General features: G+C 47.1%; 1 protein-coding gene across 6 annotated transcripts in view; it reads right to left on the reverse strand.

Moving 5' to 3' along the window:
• KIAA0895L (KIAA0895 like) overlaps positions 1-20,185 on the reverse strand; it is a 48,729-nt gene extending 28,544 nt beyond the window's left edge. The window contains exons 1-4 of one of the 6 annotated variants that reach the window (XM_030581798.1): positions 20,131-20,185; positions 19,278-19,447; positions 17,287-17,925; positions 5,454-5,597 (exon numbers count right to left, since the gene is read on the reverse strand). In XM_030581798.1, coding sequence (XP_030437658.1) covers positions 5,454-5,597; positions 17,287-17,856 — 714 coding nt within the window. In that variant the 5' untranslated portion in view covers positions 17,857-17,925; positions 19,278-19,447; positions 20,131-20,185. Of the gene's footprint in view, positions 1-5,453; positions 5,598-13,743; positions 13,989-17,286; positions 17,945-19,277; positions 19,748-20,130 lie in introns of those variants that run through there. The other 5 variants (XM_030581800.1, XM_030581801.1, XM_030581797.1 and 2 more) reach the window with 5 other exon arrangements.
• Positions 20,186-23,709: the final 3,524 nt, after the last annotated feature.

Consider the following 23,709-nt stretch of genomic DNA (forward strand, 5'->3'; position numbering starts at 1 on the left):
TTTGTGGGGTGCAGGTGATTAGTGAACCAATGGGTCAGTTGGTTTGGATGTTCATGTTGAGTCGATAGGAACCTTCTAGGTAAAGGTGTTACCTCTTTGGATCAAACAGCAGAAATCTATGCAGTGGTGCTAGGAGTCCTGGCTTTACACACTGCTCTGATTAATAAGGACAGAGAAATGAGCTTGGAGTCACAAGCACCAACTTTTTTCAGCACCAGTGGATGTTCGTGTCCCACCCCCTGGCCTGCCCCTGCCCCAACTCCACCTCTGCCCCAAAGTCCCCACCCCAACTCCGTTCCTCCCTGCCCCTGTTGGACTCCTTTCCAAATTCCAGCCCCAGCCCCACCTCCTCCCCCAAACGTGCCACGTTCCTCCTCCTCCTCTCCCTCCCAGGCTTGCCACACAAAACAGCTGTTTTGCGGCATAAGCACTGGGAGGGAGGGGGGAGAAGGCAGATCCGGCGGCGTGCCAGTGGGTGCTCAGCACCCACCAATTTTTCCTCGTGAGTACTCCAGTCCCAGAACACTGGTGGAGTCAGCGCCTATGCTTGGAGTATATTGTCGTATATTGTCTTGAGAAGTAGTAAGAGAAAGGACTGGATCCAAAAGACACATGGTATATTATCTTCAGGAAATTTAACTCCTAAAACCACGACAGTGTGAACTAGTTGGTTTGTGATGTGCTTACATGTCTGAAAAACTTGGTCACTGCAGTTACAGAGACATTGGACAGATTAATCTGCAGGACAGTTCATCTTTTAGACCTGCTAGCCTTGGGTGTGTATAAATGTCACACTGACTGGGCTTGTTCCAGGGCCTCTGGGCAAAAGCATTGTAAGGCAATCCAAGGCCTACTCTGTTACGCTACTGGTAAGTACAGCATTCACCAAGGAGTGAGAGTAAATCTTATCTTGCCCAATTACATTCCTGATGGTTGGCCAGTGCCAAACAGAGGAATGGGAATTATGTCTAATCCAAAATACTCTTACACCCAAATCTTCAACACCAAGCTACATACCACCTGATCAACTACAAAGCAAACACTCTTGTCATACCAGGAGGAATTCTAGCATGTACAGACCCTGTCAGCTGGCTACACCCTTCAATCAGCCTATGCCAATGTCAGCACAATCAAATGCTGCTGTTGGTCTGCAAATTCTTTATAAAATCTTACGAATTGTTTGAATTTCACCACAGAAGTGAGATAAAGCTCACCACTGTTATCTCTGGGGGAACATGCAGCGGTGAGGGGATGTTACTTCATTTAGAGCTCTGTAAAATATTTTTAGGTGAGCTGTGTCACTTCCGCGTATTGGAACATGAATTACATTCATAACTTCACGCCTTAAAGTGAACAATCAGCCCCACTGAACAAACCCCAGCCGAGACTTGTATTTATTGAAGCAAGTTTCCTCCCGCAGTGCTTTCAGGCCCTTGCCCCTTGATGCTGATGTTGCTTTTCTAATTTCCAACCCATTCACGATGAGCTGCAGCTCACTTCCCTGTCACCCCAGCAGTCTCGTGCAGCGCTGCAGCTCTGTCACACTCTGACATTTCTCCAGCTTCCAGCACAGTGACTCACTGACCTCAGGCCCTAGCAAGCCTGACCACTGCTAACTGATGTTAATTACTGTACAGAGTCACAGGTGGAACACATTACCATAAGATATCCCACTGAGTGGGCCCTGGTGACTAAAGATAACAGATCCTCATACGTTTTGTATATGGCATGTCTGATACAATATACACTCTCAGTTATAATGGGCCAGTCAGCACTCAGAGTGGGGTAAAGATAAAAGCAGCTTTATGCTATCTTGGTACATGACCAATTCCAGGGCTTCCAGAGGGCAGATTCTGACCCCTGGCACAAATTATGGCAGTAAGGGCTGCTCATATATATGTCCTGCTCTTTAATGGCTCCAAAAGGGCTCTTCCCTACCCTGATGGCGATTGCTGGTGCGTGCCTGCTCGTGAGTTCCCAGTGTGACACTGTGGCCGAAAGGGCTAATGTGAATCACGGATGTTTGAACAGGGGACTCTCAAGAAGGAAAAAGGAGATTATTTTACATTTGTATTTAGCACTGGAGTGACTGCTGCTGGAATACTGTGGTCAGTTCTGGTATCCCTAATTCAAGAAGAACGTTGAGAAACTAGAGAGGGTTCATAGAAGACCCACAAGAACGATTAAAGGATTGGAAACCATGCCTCCCAGCAACAGGCAAGGAATTCAGCCTATTTAGCTTACCAAACAGAGGTCAAGGGGTAATTTGATTACAGTCTAAGTCCCTACGTAGGGAACTGAAATTTGATAGAAGGCTCTTCAATCTAGCAGATAAAGTTATAACAATGGCTGGAAGCGGAAGCCAGACAAACCCAGACTAGAAATCAAGGCTCAAATTTTTAACAGTGAGAGTAATTAAGCATTGGAACAACTTATTATGGGCTGTGGTGGATTCTCTGTCACTAGAAATGTTTAAATTTATACTGGATGTTTGATTCCAGGAATTAATTTTAGAAAATCTTAATTCCTGGAATAAAACAGGAATTAATTCAGGGGACTTCTCTGGCCTGTGTTATACAGATCAGACAAGATGACCACAGTGGTCCCTTCTTCCTTAAAAGTCTGTGAATCTGCAGCCCCTATGGTATGGGGCCAGGAGGGAGTGGCGCAGAGCTGCGCTAGCTGAATCCTCAGCAGTCTTTTTAGGGCAGTTTTCTGCACCCTGCGAGCCATGAACAGAGCTCAAGATGGGCCAGTATTGGCTACATTTGGTGAGATCTTTGGCTCCCATATTTAATATGAGGAGCAGCTTTATAAACTAAGATAAATTTGTATCTTTTTTTGCACGTTTTACAGCTGCCACTGGGCTCATTGGTGCTCTAGTATAATTCCACTGTAGCCAAGACAAGGGTGCTTGCTTCCACGAGAACTGGATTTAGCGCACAAAGGGTGAAAACTCAGCTTGGTAACATTGTGTTTTGGAATCAACATATCTGATTTATGTAGTCACTCTGGATATCATTTTTATGCCAAAATGCCTTGAGCCTTTCCTGTGCCACACTCCTAGAACTGTTTGTGCTACAGTTTGTTAACATCTTCCTGGTTCTGAAGTGCTCAGAAGAGAAAACAATATTTCCAGCTGCAGACACCAGAGCCTTATAGAGAAGTGCTGTTAAAACCCTGCTACTCTAAGTGATACTCCTGCAGCACAAAATTACATCAGATTTGTTTGCAGCCACTTCGTGTTGCAAGCTCATACTTACTTACCCGCTCTCACTGCTGGGTTTTAAGAATCATGGGTTCCCAAATGTCTTCCTCTCAATCAATAGCTATGTTTAATTTTGGCTTTGTCGGTATATGTGACATTGCACTCTATATGATTTTATGAAAATATGCTAATGTAACTGGAATATGCTTCATGCAAAAGGTCTCTTGTAAGGTATCATTACAAAGCTTATAATCTACTGAGTGTGCTCATCCTATTTGTATAAATGTACCACTCTTGTATCAAACTAGAAATATGAAATATAACTCAGAGTCTATTGTAATTATGCAAAGTGCAGACCATTAATGGTGGTTTGGAATCTTGATGACTCTCATTAACCAAGGCAATTGACTGCAGATGGCTCTGTTTTACCTGTAAGTCTTCCTGTAGACATGCGTGCTGGCAAGTGGGTAATGAGTCTTACAGTGACATGTGATCATGTCACCTGAACTGGAATCCATCTTTAACCTGATGCTTTCCCGTCGAGAAAGGGGGAGTAGGAACCCAGCGGGACAAAGGATTCCCGCCTTATGCAAAAGATATATAAAGGGGTGGAACAGAACGCAGAGGAAGAGCCATCATGAGGAATCCCCTAGCTACCACCTGAGCTGGAACAAGGGCTGTACCAGGGGAAAGGATTGTGCCCAGACTAGGAAGGCATCCAGTCCGTGAAAGAAACGTATTGAAACATCTTTCAGGGTGAGATATTATCTGCAATCAATTTTATTACTGTATTAGGCTTAGATTTGCATGTTTTATTTTATTTTACTTAGTAATTCAATTTGTTCTGTCTGTTACTACTTGAAACCACTTAAATCCTACTTTCTGTATTTAATAAAATCACTTTTTACTTATTAATTAACCCAGACTACGTATTAATGCCTGGGGGGGGGGGGGCAAACAGCTGTTTATAGCTCTCTATCAGTGTCATAGAGAGTGAACAATTCATGAGTTTACCCTGCATAAGCTTTATACAGGGTAAAAAGAATTTATTTGGGTTTAGACCCCGTTGGGTGTTGGGCATCTGAGTGTTAAAGACAAGAACACTTCTGTAAGCTGCTTTCAGTTAAGTCTGCAGCTTTGGGACAAGTAATTCAGACCCTGGGTGTTTGCTGGAGCAGACGGGCATGTCTGGCTCAGCAAGACAGGGTGCTGGGGTCCTGAACTTGGCAGGGAAAGCAAGGGCAGAAGTAGTCTTGGCACATCGGTTGGCAGCTTCCAAGGGGGTTTCTGTGATCCAGCATGTCACAGTATACATCAGGGGTCGGCAACCTATCCGCAGTGGTGTGCCGAGTCTTCATGTATACACTCTAATTTAAGGCTCTGTGTGCCGGTAATACATTTTAATGTTTTTTAGAAGGTCTCTCTCTAAGTCTATAATATATAACCAAACTACTGTTATATGTAAAGTAAACAAGGCTTTCAAAATGTTTCGGAAGCTTTATTTAAAATTAAATTAAAATGCAGATCTTATCAGTTTAGTGTGATCCTTGCCCTTGCTTTTCCTTGCTGAGTCTTCCAATGTCTGGCACATATTTGGATACTTTAAGCTGCACACAGGCTTCTGCGTGATCAGTTGTTAACCAGTTGACACCCCAGATCGGCAACTGAAGTGAGTAGTGCTGGCGGCTGGTAGGGCTGAGCAGGGCTGGAGGCCTGGACCCTGTCTGGCAGGGGGTCTGCGCTGGAACTCCAACCAGAAGCAAGGTGAGTGGGGCTGTGGCGGGGACCCCGGCTGGCAAGGGGCCAGCAGCTGGAACCCCAGAGCGGCGGCAGGCTGAGGTCAGCCCACCCAGCTGTGGGGTTTCAGCGGTGGACTGAGTGTCTCCACCCACTCCCGCTCTGGGGTTTCAGCCGCTGGCTCCTGCCAGACGGGGTCTCAGCGCGTTGCCAGCCTGGGGTTCCTTCACCCAGGCCAGCAGCAGGTGCTGAGTGGAACCGGCAGTGAGAGCTCAGCTGGCAGGAGCCAGCGGCAGAAACCCCAGAGCGGCGGCAGGCTGAGTGGCTCAGCCCATGTTGCGTATCATCAAAAATCGGCTCACGTGCAACCTTTGGCATGTGTGAGCCGACCCCTGGTATACATCATACTTCTGCGTCCAACTCTTCTTTTCTCTATTATCCCTACTGAGCTGTGCTAGCAGTGGTTGTGGTGAAGGTGCTTCATAAACAAAATGAAGACAATTGTTACCTCTCCCACACAGCCCTCCTTCTGCATGTACTTCCGGATAATAGACCAGATTTGGCACTTGCTCAGCACTCTTCCACCAGTAGCCACTTCAAAGCGCTCATAAGAGCCGTACTTCTCCAGGACGGCATGAATGATCCCAGTTGCCTGCCACACACACATAAGAGAGAGTTAGTCTTACCCCAAGCTACCTCCTACAGTTTCAAGTGCAGCCTCCATAGCTATACACAGATTTCCTTGGGCTACGGCCAGTTAAAGGAATACTTGATAAAAGAATCAAATGGCTGACCGCTTTTGATACACAAAGACATTGTATATATTTTTGTGTTATCTGATAAAGGTATAACAGATAGATAAAAGTTGGTTGGGAATTTTTCAACATTTTGGGGTTTTGGTCAGAAAATGTTGATTCTTTTGGAAGGTTTCTCAGGTCCAGGAATGAATTTCTGGTTAAACCAGAGAGAAAGCATGCTTCTAGAATAGCCAATTGCCTCCTGTGGTTAGGGCACTCACCTGGGATGAGGGAGACTCAGGTTCAAGTCTGATTCAGAGCAGGGACTTAAACCTGGGTTTCCCACATCCCGGTGAGTGCCTAATACCAGTGGACTAGTAACTATAACAGGTCTCCCCCTCCCTCCCTACATCTTTTCATGAAAAATTTCCAAATGGCTCAGGTTCATCCTGCATTAGACAAAAAACAAATTCAATCGCAAATGGAATTTTGTTGCAGCTGTGAAAGTAGAATGAATTATAATGTAAAAATAAGAATGGATCAAAGAAATGTTGTATGTACCTTTAAGCAAAAATTAGAAATGTTGAAATACAGGTGCCAGGAAAAGAAACATTAGGCATAAACAAGGGTGCTAATGGTGAAACATTAACAGAAGATCGGTAATAGTTAGTAAGGAAATAAGATATGCATGCCTAGCCCAAGTAAACTTATCGGATTCTGCTTCCTTTGTTATCTTGTTAAGTCCTTGCCCTTTTATCTGTATAAATAAGATAGTTTGTGTCTTGCATGGGGCTCACATGATCTGGGTGTTATTAGCAGACACTGTGTTAATAAAATAGAGTGGCCTGACAAACTGTGAGTCCCGAGTCTAACTTTGACAGCCAACAGACAAAAAACATCACAATGGGTGGTACCTGCCATCCCCCTCACTCTAGAGCATGACTGTCCTGACATGCTAGTCCCAAGCCCTGCCCAAACAACTCTTAAACTTTACTGGTGCTTGGAAATAACATCTTCACAGCTTAATAGCACAGGCATCATTTTTTTAGCTCCCTTGAAATGCTTACCAGGAGGTCATTTAGGAAATGCTTACCAAGAGGTTGCCTTCCTGCTAATTTCCTAACAGCCCTGCTCCACTATTCAATTAAGTCCACTCAAGCACACAGTGCACAATCCAATCACTCAATACAGTCCTACAGTAACTATCCCAATAACCAGCTCATTTGTGACAGGTTTCACAGTGGTAGCCATGTTAGAACTGACCCCCTACTTAGTAAGCCAACTCCCATCTTCTCATGTACTATGTGTTGTGACAAAGTTCCTCCTCTACCTTGGTGGGTCCTGTGCTTATTGGCAGATTTGCTCACCTCAGTGATCTTCCCCACAGTCTGGGTCAACTCTTCCTGTGTCTGATCAGGAGTTGGGAGGTTTGGGGGGAACCCAGGCCCACCCTCTACTCCGGGCTCCAGCCCACAGCACTGTGGATCGTAGCTATCTATAGTGCCTCCTGTAACAGCTGCATGACAACTACAACTCCCTGGGCTACTTCCCCATGGCCTCCTCCAAACACCTTCTTTATCCTCACCACAGGACCTTCCTCCGGGTGTCTGATAACGCTTGTACTCCTTAGACCTCCAGCAGTACACGCACACCCTCTCACTCTCCTCTGGCTCCCCCTTCCTGACTGGGGGTGAGCTCCTTTTTAAACCCAGGTGCCCTGATTAGCCTGCCCTGATTGGCTGCAGGTGTTCTAATCAGTCTGGCTGCCTCAGTTGGTTCTAGCAGGTTCCTGATTACTCTAGTGCAGCCCCTGCTTTGGTCACTCAGGGAACAGAAAACTACTCAGCCAGTGACCAGTATATTTGCCCTCTACCAGACTCCTGTACCCCACTGGCCTGGGTCTGTCACAGTATATATTTCTGTCTACTGTATTTTCCACTATACTGCAATCAGGAGAGTGTAGGTATTGGGGTGGGGAGGGATAGCTCAGTGGTTTGAGCATTAGCCTACTAAACCCAGGGTTATGAGCTCAATCCTTGAGGGGGCCACTTAAGGAACTGGTGTAAAAATCTGTCTGGGGATTGGACCTACTTTGAGCAGGGGGTTGGACTAGATGATCTCCTGAGGTCCCTTCCAACCCTGATATTTTATGATTCTCCCTGCATCTGATGAAGTGGGCTTTAGCCCACAAAAGCTTATGCACAAATACATGTTAGTCACTAAGGTTCCACAAGTACTCCTCATTGTTTCAGGTCATTTGTAGTATTGAGACGTTATTACAGATCAGCCCCACACCCTTCACACTTAGCTCTCCCACTTGCAGATCTCAAAGCAGTTGACAGACAGACACAAATAGCCCCACAAATACCCCCACAGCATATCCAACCACCCACATGTGAAGTGCTTTTGCTCAAGCAATGTCATCTGGTGGATCAGCTGTGGGTCTATTAATGCAGTGATCTTGGTTCTGTTCTCAGATATGCCATAAACTTTGTGTGACCTCGTGCAAACCACAGGCCACAAGGCTGCTGACGTTCAGAGTCTAACTCGGTCTCAAGGATATGTCTGCACTGCAAAATAAACCCCACAGCAACAAGTCTCAGAGCCTGAGCAGCACACTTGGCCTTGTGGGGCTCACACTCTGAGGCTAAAAATAGATGTTTATTCATTTCCGCTCAAGTGGGAACTGGGGCTCTGAGACTCTCTCCCCTTCCCGGGTTCCAACGTGGGCTAGAGACCAGGCTCTGAAACATCTACTCTGCTAAAACAGTCTTGTAGCACCAGCCCTGTGAGCCCATATCAGTGTAGATGTACCCAAGGTGTCTACCTGGGACCTGATTTCTGGAAGTGCCAAGTACCCACAACTCCAGCTCAAGTCAATGAGAACTATGATTGTTCAGTAACTCTGAAAAAAATCAGGCCCAAGCTGTTACAATTAGCTACCTAAATAGTGAAGGACCCCCAATTACTGGCCATTTTTTAAAGTGCTGGTCTTAACCTTTTTGTGCCTCAGTTACTACTTCATCTGAAAAGCGTAAGCAACATATTTTGCCAACTTCCCAGGGAAGAGGTTTGAACTGCAGACAATGAGTAAGACCAGCCAGTGGAACCCTGAACTATACAGGAAGGGCAGGGCAGGTAGAGGTGCAGAGTAGCACCTCGTCGATTTCATAGAAATGAAAAAGAAATGTTTTGAACTGACAGGACCTACCAACCGCAAGTCCTAACAATACACCTCTACCCCGATATAACGCTGTCCTCGGGAGCCAAAAAATCTTACTGCGTTAGAGGTGAAACCGTGTTATATCGAACTTGCTTTGATCCACCAGAGAGCGCAGCCCCCGCACCCCGAGCACTGCTTTACCGTGTTGTATCCGAATTCATGTTATATCGGGTCGCATTAAATCGGGGTAGAGGTATACACATATACTAGTGGCCTCCTGATGAGGAAAAGGGATAGCATAATGTTGTAGGAGACCAGAGAGGCAACCATCTCCAACAATGCAGCGATAACGGGTGACTTCAGTTCTGCATACGTGTCACGTCTGTCACAATGGAACAAGAAATAAAGAAGCAACCGCTCACCATTACAAATCATTGCTTCTTGGAACAGCTAGTTTTACACCAGAAGAGGAGAGGCTATTCTTCCATTAGTCCTAAGCAACACACAGGACTGCATATTTCTTGAAGTGGCAATTATATTATTTAACTATCAGTAAAATCAACATCCTCAGGGAAAGGATCGTAAAATTGTAGGAAGATGGAATGTATGATCCGATTGACTAGCTGTGGTTCTCCTTTTTAAGCCAAAAGGAAGGAATTAAAAAAACCACGGTTTGAGCATGTAAACGAATTCTATGACCATAACCACAAGAGGCATGCGGAGCTCTCACTGAAAAAGAGGCAAGACAAGAATAAATGACACGCTCAACTGGTAAAGTTGGAGAGGTTATCTGAGCCAAACAGGTTACCTTCTAATAGTGGATATTCAGCCCAAGGGAAGCAATGGACAAAGAGAACATAAAACTGTAACAGCTAAAATGGAAAGTCAGAGGAATAATAGGGAATTTGAAGAGCAAACACCCAGCGACATAAGAACAAGAAATTCTTGAAGTGCATTAGAAGCAAGAAGTCCTGTTGACCACCAGAGGTAAAGAAAGCAATTAAGGGGGTAGGAACATTGCAGACAAGCTAAAGGATTTATTTGCATCAGTCTTCACCATAGATGATGTTAAGAACATAAGAACGGCAATACTGGGTCAGACCAAAGGTCCATCTAGCTCAGCATCCTATCTTCCAACAGTCACCGATGCTGGGTGCTTCAGAGGGAATGAACAGAACAGGTTATCATCAAGTGATCCTTTCCCTGTCGCTCATTCCCAGCCTCTGGCAAACAGAGGCTAGGGACACTATCCCTGCCCATTCTGGCTAACAGCCATTGATGGACCGATCCTCCATGAATGTTTCTAGTTCTTTTTTGACCCTGTTATAGTCTTGGCCTTCACAACATCCTCTGGAAAAGAGTTCCACAGGTTGACTGTGTGTTGTGTGAAGAAATACCTCCTTTTATTTGTTTTAAATCTGCTGGCTATTAATTTCATTTAGTGATGCCTAGTTCTTACGTTATGAGAAGTAGTAAATAACACTTCCTTATTTACTTTCTCTACACCAGTCATGATTTTATAGACCTCATATCCCCCCTTAGTCATCTCTTTTCCAAGATGAAAAGTCCCAATCTTATTAATCTCTCCTCATACGAAAGCCGTTCTATACCCCTAATCATTTTTGTTGCCATTTTCTGAACCTTTTCCAATTCCAATATATTTTTTTTCAGATGGGGCAACTACATCTGCAGACCGTATTCAAGATGTGGGTGTACCATGGATTTATATAGAGGCAATATGATAATTTCTGTTTTATTATCTATCCCTTTCTTAACGATGTCCAACATTCTGTTCACTTTTTTGACTGCTGCTGCATATTGAGTGGATATTTTCAGAGAACTATCCACAATCCAAACATCTCTTTCTTGAGTGGTAACAGCTAATTCAGACCCCATTATGTTATATGAAGAGTTGGGATTATGTTTTCCAATGTGCATTACTTTGCATTTATCAACACTGAATTTCATCTGCCATTCTGTTGCCCAATCACCTAATTTTGAGAGATCCTTTCGTACCTCTTCGCAGTCTGCCTGGGACTTAACTATCTTGAGTAGTTTTGTATGTTGGGAAGTTACCTATTCTTTTTAAGTAATAAATATTAAGTTATCAAAAGAGGAGGTTCTGAAACAAAAATTACAGAGCAGCGAGTCACCAGGACCAGACGGTATTAATCCAGGAAAGCGGAATGTGCTTCTGAGGTACTACCAAAATTATGCAATATCCTAAAAACCAGCAGCTTATACCAGAAGACTGCAGGGGAACAAACATTATACCTAACTTGAAAAATAGAACTGGAGGAGATCCTATGAATTATAGGCTTAGGAGCCTTAATTCAGTGCAAGGAAAACCGGTTAAAACTACACATAAGGAGAATTATAAAACCATATAAATAACACATGGTATAGATGGCACAGCTTCAGCTGCAAATGACAGTCTGTGTCTGAACTATTTTTACTTTTGTTGTGTGGATAAAGAACCAGTTTACAAGATAAAAAAAAAATTGACAAAGAAGCAAATTACATAGTCACGAGGTGAGAGGCAACTACTCATGTTTAAGAACTTGGCTGAGTGAGAAAGATTCTCAGGAGTAGGAACAGATGGTCAATTTTCAATACTGAAAGTGATCACTAGGATATCTCAAGGTTCTGTACTAGAACAGGTGTTTAATATTTATTATCTGGAATAACGGGAGAGCAATGAGATGGCTAAAGTTTCAGATAAAGGTATATAGGTCAATCAAGACTAGAAAATTCAGATTGAATTGAACACTTAAAATTCAGTCTTACAATGAAAAGTTATGCGCATTGGATGGAATAATCTGAATTATTCATACACTTTACTGGGTTATAAATTAATGGTAATCATCCAGAAAAAAGACTTGTGTGTCACTGCAAACAGCTCAATCTGCAACATCAGTCAAAAGAAGCAAACAAAACATTTAGATGCAGGAAGAATGAGAGAAAATAAAACTGAAGATCTCACAATGACATGTCATAAATCAACACTTCCTCCCGTGGGATACTGTGCTCACTCTGGTCTCCCTGTCACAAAGCTACAGCAGAAATAGGAGTGGTGGAAATGACGATAGGCTGAAAAGTTGTCTGTATAAGGAAGACAGAAAAGACTAGGGCTTATTAGTTTAGGTCAGAGGTCCCCAACACAGTGTCTGTGGGTGCCACAGCACCTGCCAGGGCGTCTAAGTGCGCTCATGTACTGGCCGGCGGATGAACATCCGCCGAAATGCCACCGAATTTCAGCGGCATTTCGGCGGTGATGCCTCTGGATGACGCCGCTTGTTGGCAGCATTTCGGTAGATGTTCATCCACTGCCACGGTCCTCCATGGCTCATCGTCTGGTGCCCGCCAGATGAAAAAAGTTAGGGACCACTGGTTTAGGCTATATCTACACTACGCACCTTTCAGCAACACAGCCGTGTCGCTAAAAGGTGCACAGTGCAGCCGCTCTTTGTTGGCAGGAGATTCAAAGAGGATGAGATATGTATAACAAAAACATCCACAGTTAGAGCAGACAGATTTAATAATATTTAGGGATCAAACCCACCCTGCTTCAGCCTATAGATCATGCACTAACTGCTCTGAGTTGGGAAGAAATGTCTCTTCCATGCAGATTACATAATTGTCTGTTGTTATAGAGTTTCTTCCACCTTCTTCCTCTGAAGTACCTGGAACTGGCCATTGTTTGAGACAGGATGCCGGACTAGATGGTCTGATCCAGTATTGCTGTTCATAAGATGGAAGAATAGATCTCAGGACCTCCTGGATCCCAGACCTCCTGGACTAAGAGATAGTGTGGGGAAGAACTCAGAAGCCACTGTTACCCTTCTTTCACTAGAACCTAGATGGCCCTGAACCTTGTGGAAATTAGTCTTTACAGGTTCTGGATGATTCCAGGGACTATAGTTTGTAATTACATGTGCGCAACGCAATCACTTATCTTCCGAACACCGCTCTGAAAGAGAAATTAATTGTATTTCAGATACAAAGTATACATTTTCAAATCCTCATAACTTGGCCAATCTGCAATCAGTTCTCACAGGAACACTTAACTTCTCTTTGAGGGAGGGCTATCTGCATATCAATCATCAGCCCTTGATCCCCAGCCATCTCAGCACTAAGGCACAGAGAAATTTAAGAGTGTGTGTGTGCGTACGTGTACACAGCACATTTTTACCTCAGTCTCCTCTCATTCAAATGATTGAATGTTATTTGCTCAAGCTTATATACTCAATCACCACGTGTGGTAGACACCAAGCCTAGAAAATATCAGCCCATAAAGTGAAAGTTTCAGAAAGTTACAATCAATCGAAACAGAAGGCTAGGCTGGAAATTGTTATACAACCTTAACTATAGCAGGTCACAATCATCAGCTGCTAGAACACTCACTGAGAAAAAATAGCAGAGTTAAGGTTGCTGCCACCCAGTGGAGCCTTCTGCTCTTAATATCTTTCCCCAAAGAGATAAGAAAAAACAACCCCCAAACTTAGAGCTCCGCATACAAAAGCAGCACTATTAAGGTGCTGTTTCACACACAAGACAAACACATCTCCCTCCAGCTCCTAGATGCACCATTCATTCTTCTGGGAGCCGAGCATATTTACTTAAACTACACAGAAATCATTGTAAGAAAGCCCCTAATGCATGGTTAGTCTTTAACAGCGATTATGCCGCTGGAAACAGTAGGAGAGGTAACTTGTGTGCAGCGTGATCTGTCAGCCAGCAGCGATCACTCCCCATATCAAGTAAGAAGTTCTTATTTATTATTTGTATTGCAGTAGCAGAAACACAAACAAGGGAACCCAGGCAGACACATCATATCTTGCCACAGCACTCTTACTGAAGGCATATCAGAACTCACAGAAATCGTCTTGACCACTCACCACACAAAAGACCAGCTTCCTCCAAGACACAAATGACTTCCTCCACAAACTCCACAACATTAATAGCCTCCTCAGAACACCATCCTCGCCGCCACGAATGCCACTTCCCTAAACACCAGCAACCCTCAAAATGACAGCATCGCTGCCTGCCTCAAACATTTACAAGACAATGGACATCCCTCAGATAGCACCCAAGATACATGGCCGAACTCATCTATTTCATCCTAACCCATAACAATTTTACATTCAACAAACACTTTGTCAAAACCAGGGGAACAGCCATAATGGCTAGGATGGCTCCCCAATATATCAACCTCTTCTTGGGTTCTTCTTGAGGAAGAATTTCTGGACAAATGCAGCATGAAACCAATGATATACCTGAGACACATTGACGATATTTTCATCCTCTGGACAGATGGCTTAAACTCGCTCATAGATTTCCATCATAATTCCAACAATCGCCAGTCCATTAAACTCTCTCTGAAACATTCCCACACCAGCATCAAATTCCTGGACACTCCCACCAGCTTCAACAATGGAACCCTACAGACAATTATATACAAGAAACTCACAGATCACCACACTTACCTTCATAGATCCCCAAGTACACCAAGAAATCTTATCTACAGACAGTTGCTAAGATACCACAGAATATGCTCCAAGGAGAAAGTCTGGGATATATACCCTAACACACTTAAAAACACCTTCATCAAACGAGGATGCTCCACCAGAGAAATAGATTGCATCCTGGAACGGGCCATCTGAATACCTTGAGAGAACCTGCTTCGGTACAGAAATAAAACCCCTTCCAGCCACACACACCTAGTTGTCACCTACCACCCCACACTGAAACCTATACAGGATATTATCAAACAACTATAACCCATCCTTGATGGGGACCCTATCCTGAAAGGAAGAATCCTAAATTCATACTTTTGGCCTTCAAACAACACCAACCCTCCAAGCTCATTATCAGAAGCAAGCTCCCCACAGACCAGAACACATCAACTCAAAGCAGCACCAGATGCTCCCAGAACAACGGCTACAAAACCTCCAGACAAATCATCACTGCTACAATGATCAACACCTCACAATACACCTTTCAAGATCCGTGGGCCCTGCACATGCCTATCACAACATGTGGGGTACCCCATCCAGTGCACGTCCCTCAATCTGCTGGCAATGCCCCTACTTATACAACCCAAAATGGACGGAAGAATCCCATTCACTGTTACAGACTAGGGTCCAAATGGCTAGGAAGCAGTTCTGCAGAAAAGGACCTAGGGTTACAGTGGACAAGAAGCTGGATATGAGTCAGCAGTGTGCCCTTGTTGCCAAGAAGGCTAATGGCATTTTGGGCTGTATAAGTAGGGGGATTGCCAGCAGATCGAGGGATGTGATCATTCCCCTCTATTCGACAATGGTGAGGCCTCATCTGGAGTACTGTGTCCAGTTTTGGGCCCCACACTACAAGAAGGATGTGGAAAAATTGGAAAGAGTCCAGCGGAGGGCAACAAAAATTATTAGGGGGCTGGAGCACATGATTTATGAAGAGAGGCTGAGGGAACTGGGATTGTTTAGTCTGCAGAAGAGAAGAATGAGGGGGGATTTGATAGCTGCTTTCAACTACCTGAAAGGGGGTTCCAAAGAGGATGGATCTAGACTGTTCTCAGTGGTACCTGATGACAGAACAAGGAGTAATGGTCTCAAGTTGCAGTGGGGGAGGTTTAGGCTGGATATTAGGAAAACCTTTTTCAGTCAGAGAGTGGTGAAGCACTGGAATGGGTTACCTAGGGAGGTGGTGGAATCCCCTTCCTTAGAGGTTTTTAAGGTCAGGCTAGACAAAGCCCTGGCTGGGATGATTTCGTTGGGAATTGGTCCTGCATTGAGCAGGGGGTTGGACTAGATGACCTCCTGAGGTTCCTTCCAACCCTGATATTCTATGATTCTATGAAAATGCCATTAGCCTTTTTGGCAACAAGGGCACACTGTTGACTCATATGCAGCTTCTCATCCACTGTAATCCCCAGGTCCTTTTCTGCAGAACTGCTGCCTAGCCTCTTGGTCCCTAGTCTGTAACAGTGTCCTTGTGGAACCTCATCAGATTTCTTTTGGCCCAATCCTCTAATTTGTCTAGGTCCCTCTGTATCCTATCCCTACCCTCCAGCGTATCTACCACTCCTCCCAGTTTAGTGTCATCTGCAAACTTGCTGAACTGGCCCCATGACCGACCCTTAGGGCACTCCGCTTGAAACTGGCTGCCAACTAGACATGGAGCCATTTATCATTACCCGTTGAGCCTGACGATCTAACCAGCTTTCTATCCACCTTATAGTCCATTCATCCAGCCCATACTTCTTTAACTTGCCGGCAAGAATATTGTGGGAGACCATATCAAAAGCTTTGCTAAAGTCAAGGAATAACACATCCACTGCTTTCCCCTCATCCACAGACCCAGTTATTTCCTTATAGAAGGCAATTAGGTTAGTCAGGCATGACTTGCCCTGGGTGAATCCATGTTGACTGTTCCTGAACACTTTCCTCTCCTCTAAGTGCTTCAGAATTGATTCCTTGAGGACCTGCTCCATGAGTTTTCCAGGGACTGAGGTGAGGCTGACTGGCCTGTAGTTCCCCGGGTCCTCCTTCTTCCCTTTTTTAAAAGATGGGCACTACATTAGCCTTTTTCCTGTCATCCGGGACCTCCCCCAACCACCATGAGTTTTCAAAGATAATGGCCAATGGCTCTGCAATCACATTCGCCAGCTCCTTTAGCACCCTCGGATGCAGCGCATCCGGCCCCATGGACTTGTGCTCATCCAGCTTTTCTAAATAGTCCTGAACCACTTCTTTCTCCACAGAGGGCTGGTCACCTCCTCCCCACGCTGTGCTGCCCAGTGCCGCAGTCTGGGAGCTGACCTGGTCTGTGAACACAGAGGCTGTTTGTACTGCTAAAGGGCATGTGCACCCGCTGTTTGTCGGGAGGACAAAACACTTCCACTCTCAACAAGCACCTGCCGACAAAATGCTGCTCAAACTGCTTGTCATCGGTAAAACTTCTGTCTTTCGGGGGGGGGTGGGGTGGGTTATTTTTTAACACCTCTCACAAAAGTTTCGTTTTTCACTTGTCAGTTTAGATAAAGCCTTAGTATGAGCCCTTCAAATGAAGACATATTGCAGAAAACCAGTCAAACGATTATTTAACTGTTGCAGTATGTGATAGACTCAGGGAATTGCTCTGACAGAAGGACATCCCCTCGCCCACCAATGCTGGAGGAGCATTATTCCCTGGTTCCAGCCCTGGCTGTACTTAGGGGAAAGCTATCTCCCAGGTGTCAAACCAACCCACCTCCTTGCTAGACGGGGGAGAGGGTTATCCCCTGGGTATTGACTTAATCTGACCCCTTGCTGTGTGGCGGCTTTAGTCTCAGGGCAAGAAGACAGTCTGGCGTTTTGCTGTAAGGGGTGGGTGGGTTTGTGTGTCCGTCCCTTAGGGTAATGAGCCAACCTGCCTGTGGGAGGGGTGCTCAAGGGAATGGTTTTTACCTGTGTAATGAACTGGTCTGATGCATGTCTGTATTTCTCCAGCACAGCCGTAGGGACAGGCTCCTCATACTCAAACTGTGGGTTGTAAGTATAACAAGACTGGAAGAACTTCTCTCTCTCCTTGTCAACGTTCAAAGGCCTAAGGGCCACCAGCAGGCAAGGACTCCTCCTGCTGACGCTGATCTCCTCAACCTTTGGCCTGGCAATATGAGGCAGGGAAGCTGCACTGCGGATTTGTGCACGTGCCCGGCCGCTGCTATTCACAGTGCAGGTGCTCTCGCTACGGCGCATCCAGCTGCAGGGACTTGGGCAGGCAGAGCAGGTTTGTGACAGCCGCCTGACCTCAGGCCTTGCTTCTGAGACCTTGGAGCACTTGCGCCTAGGAGGCATTTTGAGCTTTTGGCCCAGGTGGGTAGGGTCTGAATCTGGAGATGGCGAAGGGGAGAGGTAGGAATAGAGTCGCAGCCCATTGTGTTCAGAGAACTTTTTCCCATCCCTCTCACGCTGGGGGCTGGCGCTCAGGACATTGCGATGCCGCTCATACGACTGCGTCCCCGAGTCCAGCACCATCTTCCTTGACCAAAATCCTTGCTGAGATTACATCAAACCAGGCACTCTTTTCTCATCTCAGCCTTGTACCTACAGAGAGATGAAGGAACTGCACAAATAACCTCAAATGAGAAGTCTCTTAGACACCAGGATGCTGTAACTGTGACGACAGCATAGTTATAAGGAACAAAATACCTCTCTTCTTCCCGAGCAGGTTGGCTCTTAATTACATCTGCAGGTAAATTCCCCAAATCCAGAAGTTCAGTAACCCCAGACGTGGAGGCGAGCACACCCCAGCCACCAACTCTCCAGAAGAGATTAGACCAAAAAGCACCAGGTGATTGACAGCCTCACCTTCATTTTCTCACTCAAAATTGCAACTTTGGATCTAAAGTTTTATTTGCGTGTTATGTACCAAGAGGCCATTTCCACAGTCAGCACAAGTATACGCACAGCTTGTGCACCAATCTAGTTTCTAAATGAACCTCATTAAATCAGTGCAAACCATGCCCCCAGCCCCATTGAGGGTTTAAGTGTCCACAGAAAAGGTTTGCTGATTTAATTAAATCGGTGCACACACTGCACAGAAACAAGCCCTAAGTGTGAGTTACAGGAGTGGAGAAAATGTGCTTTTCCTATTGTTAAAAAACCCTCAGTATTTCAATATAACTAGAGCTAACTTGGCCCTGACAAAGTTCTCAATGAGGAGCATGGATTTGGTTTGGTTTAAAGGAAAAATTAAGAATAGAATAAAACAAAACTATAAACTGCAGATGTCTGCCTTACTGCAGTGTTAAGATTGCGGAGTTAAAACCAAGTCAGGAAGTGCAGAAGTTACAGTTCCCACATTAATGAGAACTGTACAATGGCATGCCATAACATTTTTATATGCACTGCGGTTGAAGCCACATCAGTCCCAGGATATTAGCAAGACAAGGTGGGTGAGGTAATATCTTCACTAGACCAACTTCTGCTGGTGAGAGAGAGAAGCTTTGGAGCTTACCCAGAGCTCTTCGTCAGGTCTAGGAAACTTATTTCAGGTCTAGGAGACCTGAAGAAGAGCTTTGTGTAAGCTCTGAAGATTGTCTCTCTCTCACCAACAGAAGCTGATCCAATACAAGGTATTACCTCATCCATCTTGTCTCTCTAATTACATTTTTAGCCAGGCATGCAATTCTGCACTTATGCAAATAGACATTCTCCATGCAATGTTACATCGCACATATGGTGCATGCGAGGTCACGCTATGTGGAGGACACTGTTCTTTTCTCCAAAACAGCATCCTTCGTGCACACTCAGGGGCCAGACATAGTCATCCCACAGGCACAGTTTTCCTGGGGCATGCAATGCATGCCTTGCATATGTGCCACTGGAACTATATGCACTGAGAGGGCATTTCCCAGTCTTGTTTTCTTGCACAATGGGTAACTAACATCCCTTACCCAGGCTGCGTGGACCTTGGAACAGCAAGTGGACTGAGGAACTGCTGCTTCTTTCACAGAATGGTCCTGCTGCCACTCATTTTGTACGTTGCCCAGGAAAAGAGTCGCCTAAAGTATGCTGGTAAGCTGATCAGGCAGTTGCTGCTAGGAGAACAGCCTGTGAAGAGGTACTGGAGGGTGGAGGGTTTTTTTGTGATGATGGAGATGTGCAAAATGTTAGGGTGAGTTAAGGACAGGAACAAATGAAATAACTGTTCAGGTCACGCCGTCAGCAATCAAAGGTCAGGAAAGGTCAGAATGAAGTTTACCCGAGGAGCCTTAATGCTCCCCCCTCCCCTTACGATACAGTCTTTCCCTGCACCGTCCCACACGTGTAGTTCCCAAGCCTGTGGGCAGCCCCCCTGGGCGCAGGCTGGTGTAATGGGGGTGCAAGCCTGGCAGACGGGCCTGGGGGAAGGGCACCGCCGTGGGGCGGGGACGGCAGGGGGCGTTGCGGGGGTGGCGGAAGGTACGGGGGGGGGCGCTGCAGGGCGAGCTCCGGGCGGGGGGGGCTGCGGAGCGGGCACGCGGCGCGAGGCACAAAGGCCTGTCACGTGCTTGCCGGGGCGCGCGCGGACCCGCCCCGAGATCACAGGCCCCGCCCCGCCTCCCCTTCCCGCCAGGGGGCGCCACAGCGCGCGCGCGGCGCCCGGGCACAGCCGCCCCCCGCCTCCTCCCTCGCCCGGAGCCGGCCGCGCCCACCGCGCGGGGGACGGGCTGGGGCAGCCGCACGGGTGGGAGGGAGACTCGGTCCGACCCCAGGTCCCGGCCCGGCCCGGCCCCGCCCCGCTCACGGCCCAGCCCCGCGTCTCACCCCGGCCAAGCCTCGCGCAGCCCGCAGCCTTCCGACATCCCGGCCCCCCTCACCGCCTCCAGCCAATGGCGGGCCGACCTCGAATGGAGACCCAATGGGAGCGACTCAGGGGGAGATCGCCCCGCCCCTCCTTCCCATTGGCCAGGCACATCTGCGGGGCTCCCCCTCCCACCGGGGCCGCGCGAGGTGCTTGTGCTGCGGAGGGGCGCTGGGGGGCGCGCGCCTGTCCCCGGGGCCCCCTGAGGGGAGGGGCGGCAGCCCCCTCCCAGAGACCCTGCCTAGCCCTGTAAGGAGCCTATAGGCACTATGCAGCCTGGAGCCCCTACCCAGCCTAGCCTAGCTCCTCTATAAGCCTCTATAGACACTATGCACTCGCCCTGTAGCCTGTATGCCAGGGGAACACGCTTTCCAGTCCGCTGTCTCAGCAGGATGGTAAACAACAGCTGCTAAGGCTGGATGTTTTCAGGCTGCAAGTCTGGATAACTTTTCTTCAAGAGTTTTAAAAGAGCTGGCTGAGGCGCTCTGCACCAGTCATGTTGCTTTCCAATAAGTCTTGGAAAACCAGGGAAATTCCAAAAGACTGGAAGAAAGCTAATGTTGTGCCAATATTTCAAAAGAGTAGATGGGATGACCGGGGTAATTATAGGCCTGCTGGTCTGACCTTGATCCTAGGCAATATAATGGAGCGGTGATATAGGACTTGATCCCCCCCCACCCTGCTTGCTTGCAACACAAAGGAAAGGCTGTGAATCTCAAGACAACTTTCTGTCTGTAGCTAGACACCTGAATCTGAGTGGGGCAGAAGAAAGACTTGAAACCCTCTCCCCTGGCTGAGGCATTATTGCCTCAAGCCTGATGCTGTGACTATGGGAACAAGCTCATGGCCAACCCTCACTGGGAAAGCAAAGGCAGCGTTGAGCCCTGTGGTAGCTGAGCCCCCCGTTGAGTGTGGGGAGACACAGGCAGTGAAGGGATATTGCCAAACATGGTTGTCCTATCCACCGGTAAGAGAAGCCCCATAGAAGGGTAAAGCAGCTGGAAGGCTGTTGCTGGTAATGGACACATGGTCACAGTGTGGTCAGGGCCATGGTAGATTCTCTTAACCAAGAGACCTTGAATCACAGCCCACTCAGGGGTGGGGAGGACTCTGTCCTGGGGGTAAGGGCAACACATTAACCCCAAAATGGGAACTGGGTCCTTTTCAGCCCTGGGGTTGGAACACAACTCCAGAGGGGGCCTGCCAATGTGGGGGGTGCTCTGCATCACCAGAGCCACAGACATGTGGCTGGGTGAAGACCTACCTTGCAGAGGGACAAATCTACACTGATCCCCCCTTCCCCCACAAATGCTCAAGGGGTTACTTCCTACTCCAAGCAAGGGATAAGATAAGAACACTCCAGCTTACAGCCAAGATGGCTGACACATGCAGGAATGTGGGTTTACTGACCTCCTCGCTCTCTGGCAGACGAGGACAAGGAGTCAGTGGCAGGACTCCATCCCAGTTTCAAACCCAATGTTTTTGGGGTGGCAAAAGGATGAAAATTCCCCATGTGCATCCTGCTAGTGCCATCTAACAGACCAGACCTAAGGGAGGATGTGAAACTGCTCTGGATTGTGTGATTGATTAGAAACTGTGCTGTAAGAATAATGAAAGTGCCTGGTAGGACAGCTACCAAGGGATTGGAAATACAGTGTTTCCAACTCTCATGATTTTGTCATGTGTCTCATGATAATTATTGTTTTCCTTAAAGCCCCACCTCCTGAGGTCAAGTGGAGATGTGATGAATCCAGCCTTCATTCTTAAAGAAAAAGTAAGTTTCTAGCCCTCGTGGCGGTAGAGAAAGCTTCCAAATGTGACCCCAGTGCACCCTAAAGGCTCAAAAAGAAGAGGCAATAAAAAGAACATCCAAGCTATTATTTTTACGTAATCTCATGATTTTAAAGCCAATCTCATGATTTTTTGTGCGCCTGACTCATGATTTTTAACATTTGGCAATACTGGAAATAGGCTGTGGCATCTATGAATATTTGTGTGTTCAAACTTCCCCAGCTCACTGGTTAAAGTGACCCTGCTCAGTTCAGTCTTGAAGGGGGAAGAGATATGACAAAGTGGGAATTTTCTGTAATATTTTTATAAATAGTATGTGTGCCTCAGTTTCCCTCTATGTTGCATTGCTACCCAGTGGGTGTGAAATGGCCAACACTGCTCTTGGAACAGCATAGGAGGCAGGAGGTGTGAGTGTCACCTCGCTGTCTCTGGAATGAAGAGAGTCATTGAAGAACTGGCTCAATTCAGGGGTCCAACAAGACAGAGAGACGCCCCAAGGACTGAATGATCAATACCTAACACAGGAAACCCAGCAGGTGGGGCTTGGGAACTGAGCTGGAGAGAAGGGTGTCAGAAGGCTGGAATTGGGGTGGCCGTTTTGGAGGGACTCAGGAACAAGTACAGAGACTAGCACCAGAGATGAGCCCACCGCAGCTTGGCTGGCCCATCGTGGCGCTGGCTTAGGCAGGGTGGACTATGGCTTAACTCCTGCCTATCTGAGCTAACCCCAGTGTGTTCAGGTTCTGTAGCCAGGTGACCAATTGATGGTACCATGGTTTGGAGAGGCTGCCTGTGTCGCTGTGAATACTTACTGACAGCACTGCACCCTGATGGGGGACAGCACAGATCTCCCGCAGGAGTCTGGCTGAGCTGGATTCGGTGTAGGGAGCAACGAAGAGAGACGGGGTCACTGGTGCTGACAGCCTAGTCTCTTCGTCTTGGAGGGCACAGGCCTGCCCCGGTGGAATGGTGTGGGGCCTTGGGGCCTGGCCCACTACAGAGGCACTCCCAGCAGACTGGTTACAGGCTGGGGCATAGACCAGACCCAGGGACCTCATGACAGGCTAGGCTAAGGAGCTTGGCTGAAGCTGGAAAATCAATTTCCCCCAAGCCTGTAAGAGGGGGCTTGCATGTGAAGAGTGGAAGACACCCCCCCACAGCCCAGAAGAAAGCCCCTAAGGTGTGGATGCTGGACCTTAAAACCCACAACGTTTGGCGTGGGTCAAGGGAAGAGTTACAGAGCTGCACAGGGAGTTCTTGGCAGGAGAGAGAAAGAGACGCACAGGCTCCTAGCAGTGGGACGGGAGCCCGGTTTAGGTGCGGGACGCCCTAAGGTGAGAGCACGCTGACCTGCATGGGGAGCGAGACCAGCCTTGCACTGCAGAGGGACCCTGGATGCCTCTAGACTTCAGGACTGTGACCCCAGCTCACAGAATGCTCGGGAGTGGTGAGGATAGTGAGGCAGGGAACAGCGTGGAGGTTTAGTGTTTTTGCATAGACCTGTGCATTTCTAATGCAATTTAGTAAAGAGCCATGGCGAGGGGTGCTAAGACAGAGGATCTGCACCCCAGGAGTGGGTCTAGAGACCCCCAGTAAGGGCAGTGCCTGGGCTCTGTTCAGACTCCAGCAGCTTAAAGCACATGGGGATTCAGCATTTGGATACTCTCAGCAGTATGCACAACAGGCTCTCCTGGGACTCTGACACCTTCGGAGAGAGAAACAGGGGCACCTTTGGCAAAGAGATGTTTACA

This window comes from Gopherus evgoodei, chromosome 12 (genome assembly GCF_007399415.2).
Source record: "Gopherus evgoodei ecotype Sinaloan lineage chromosome 12, rGopEvg1_v1.p, whole genome shotgun sequence".
Classification (NCBI taxonomy): Eukaryota; Metazoa; Chordata; order Testudines; family Testudinidae; genus Gopherus; species Gopherus evgoodei.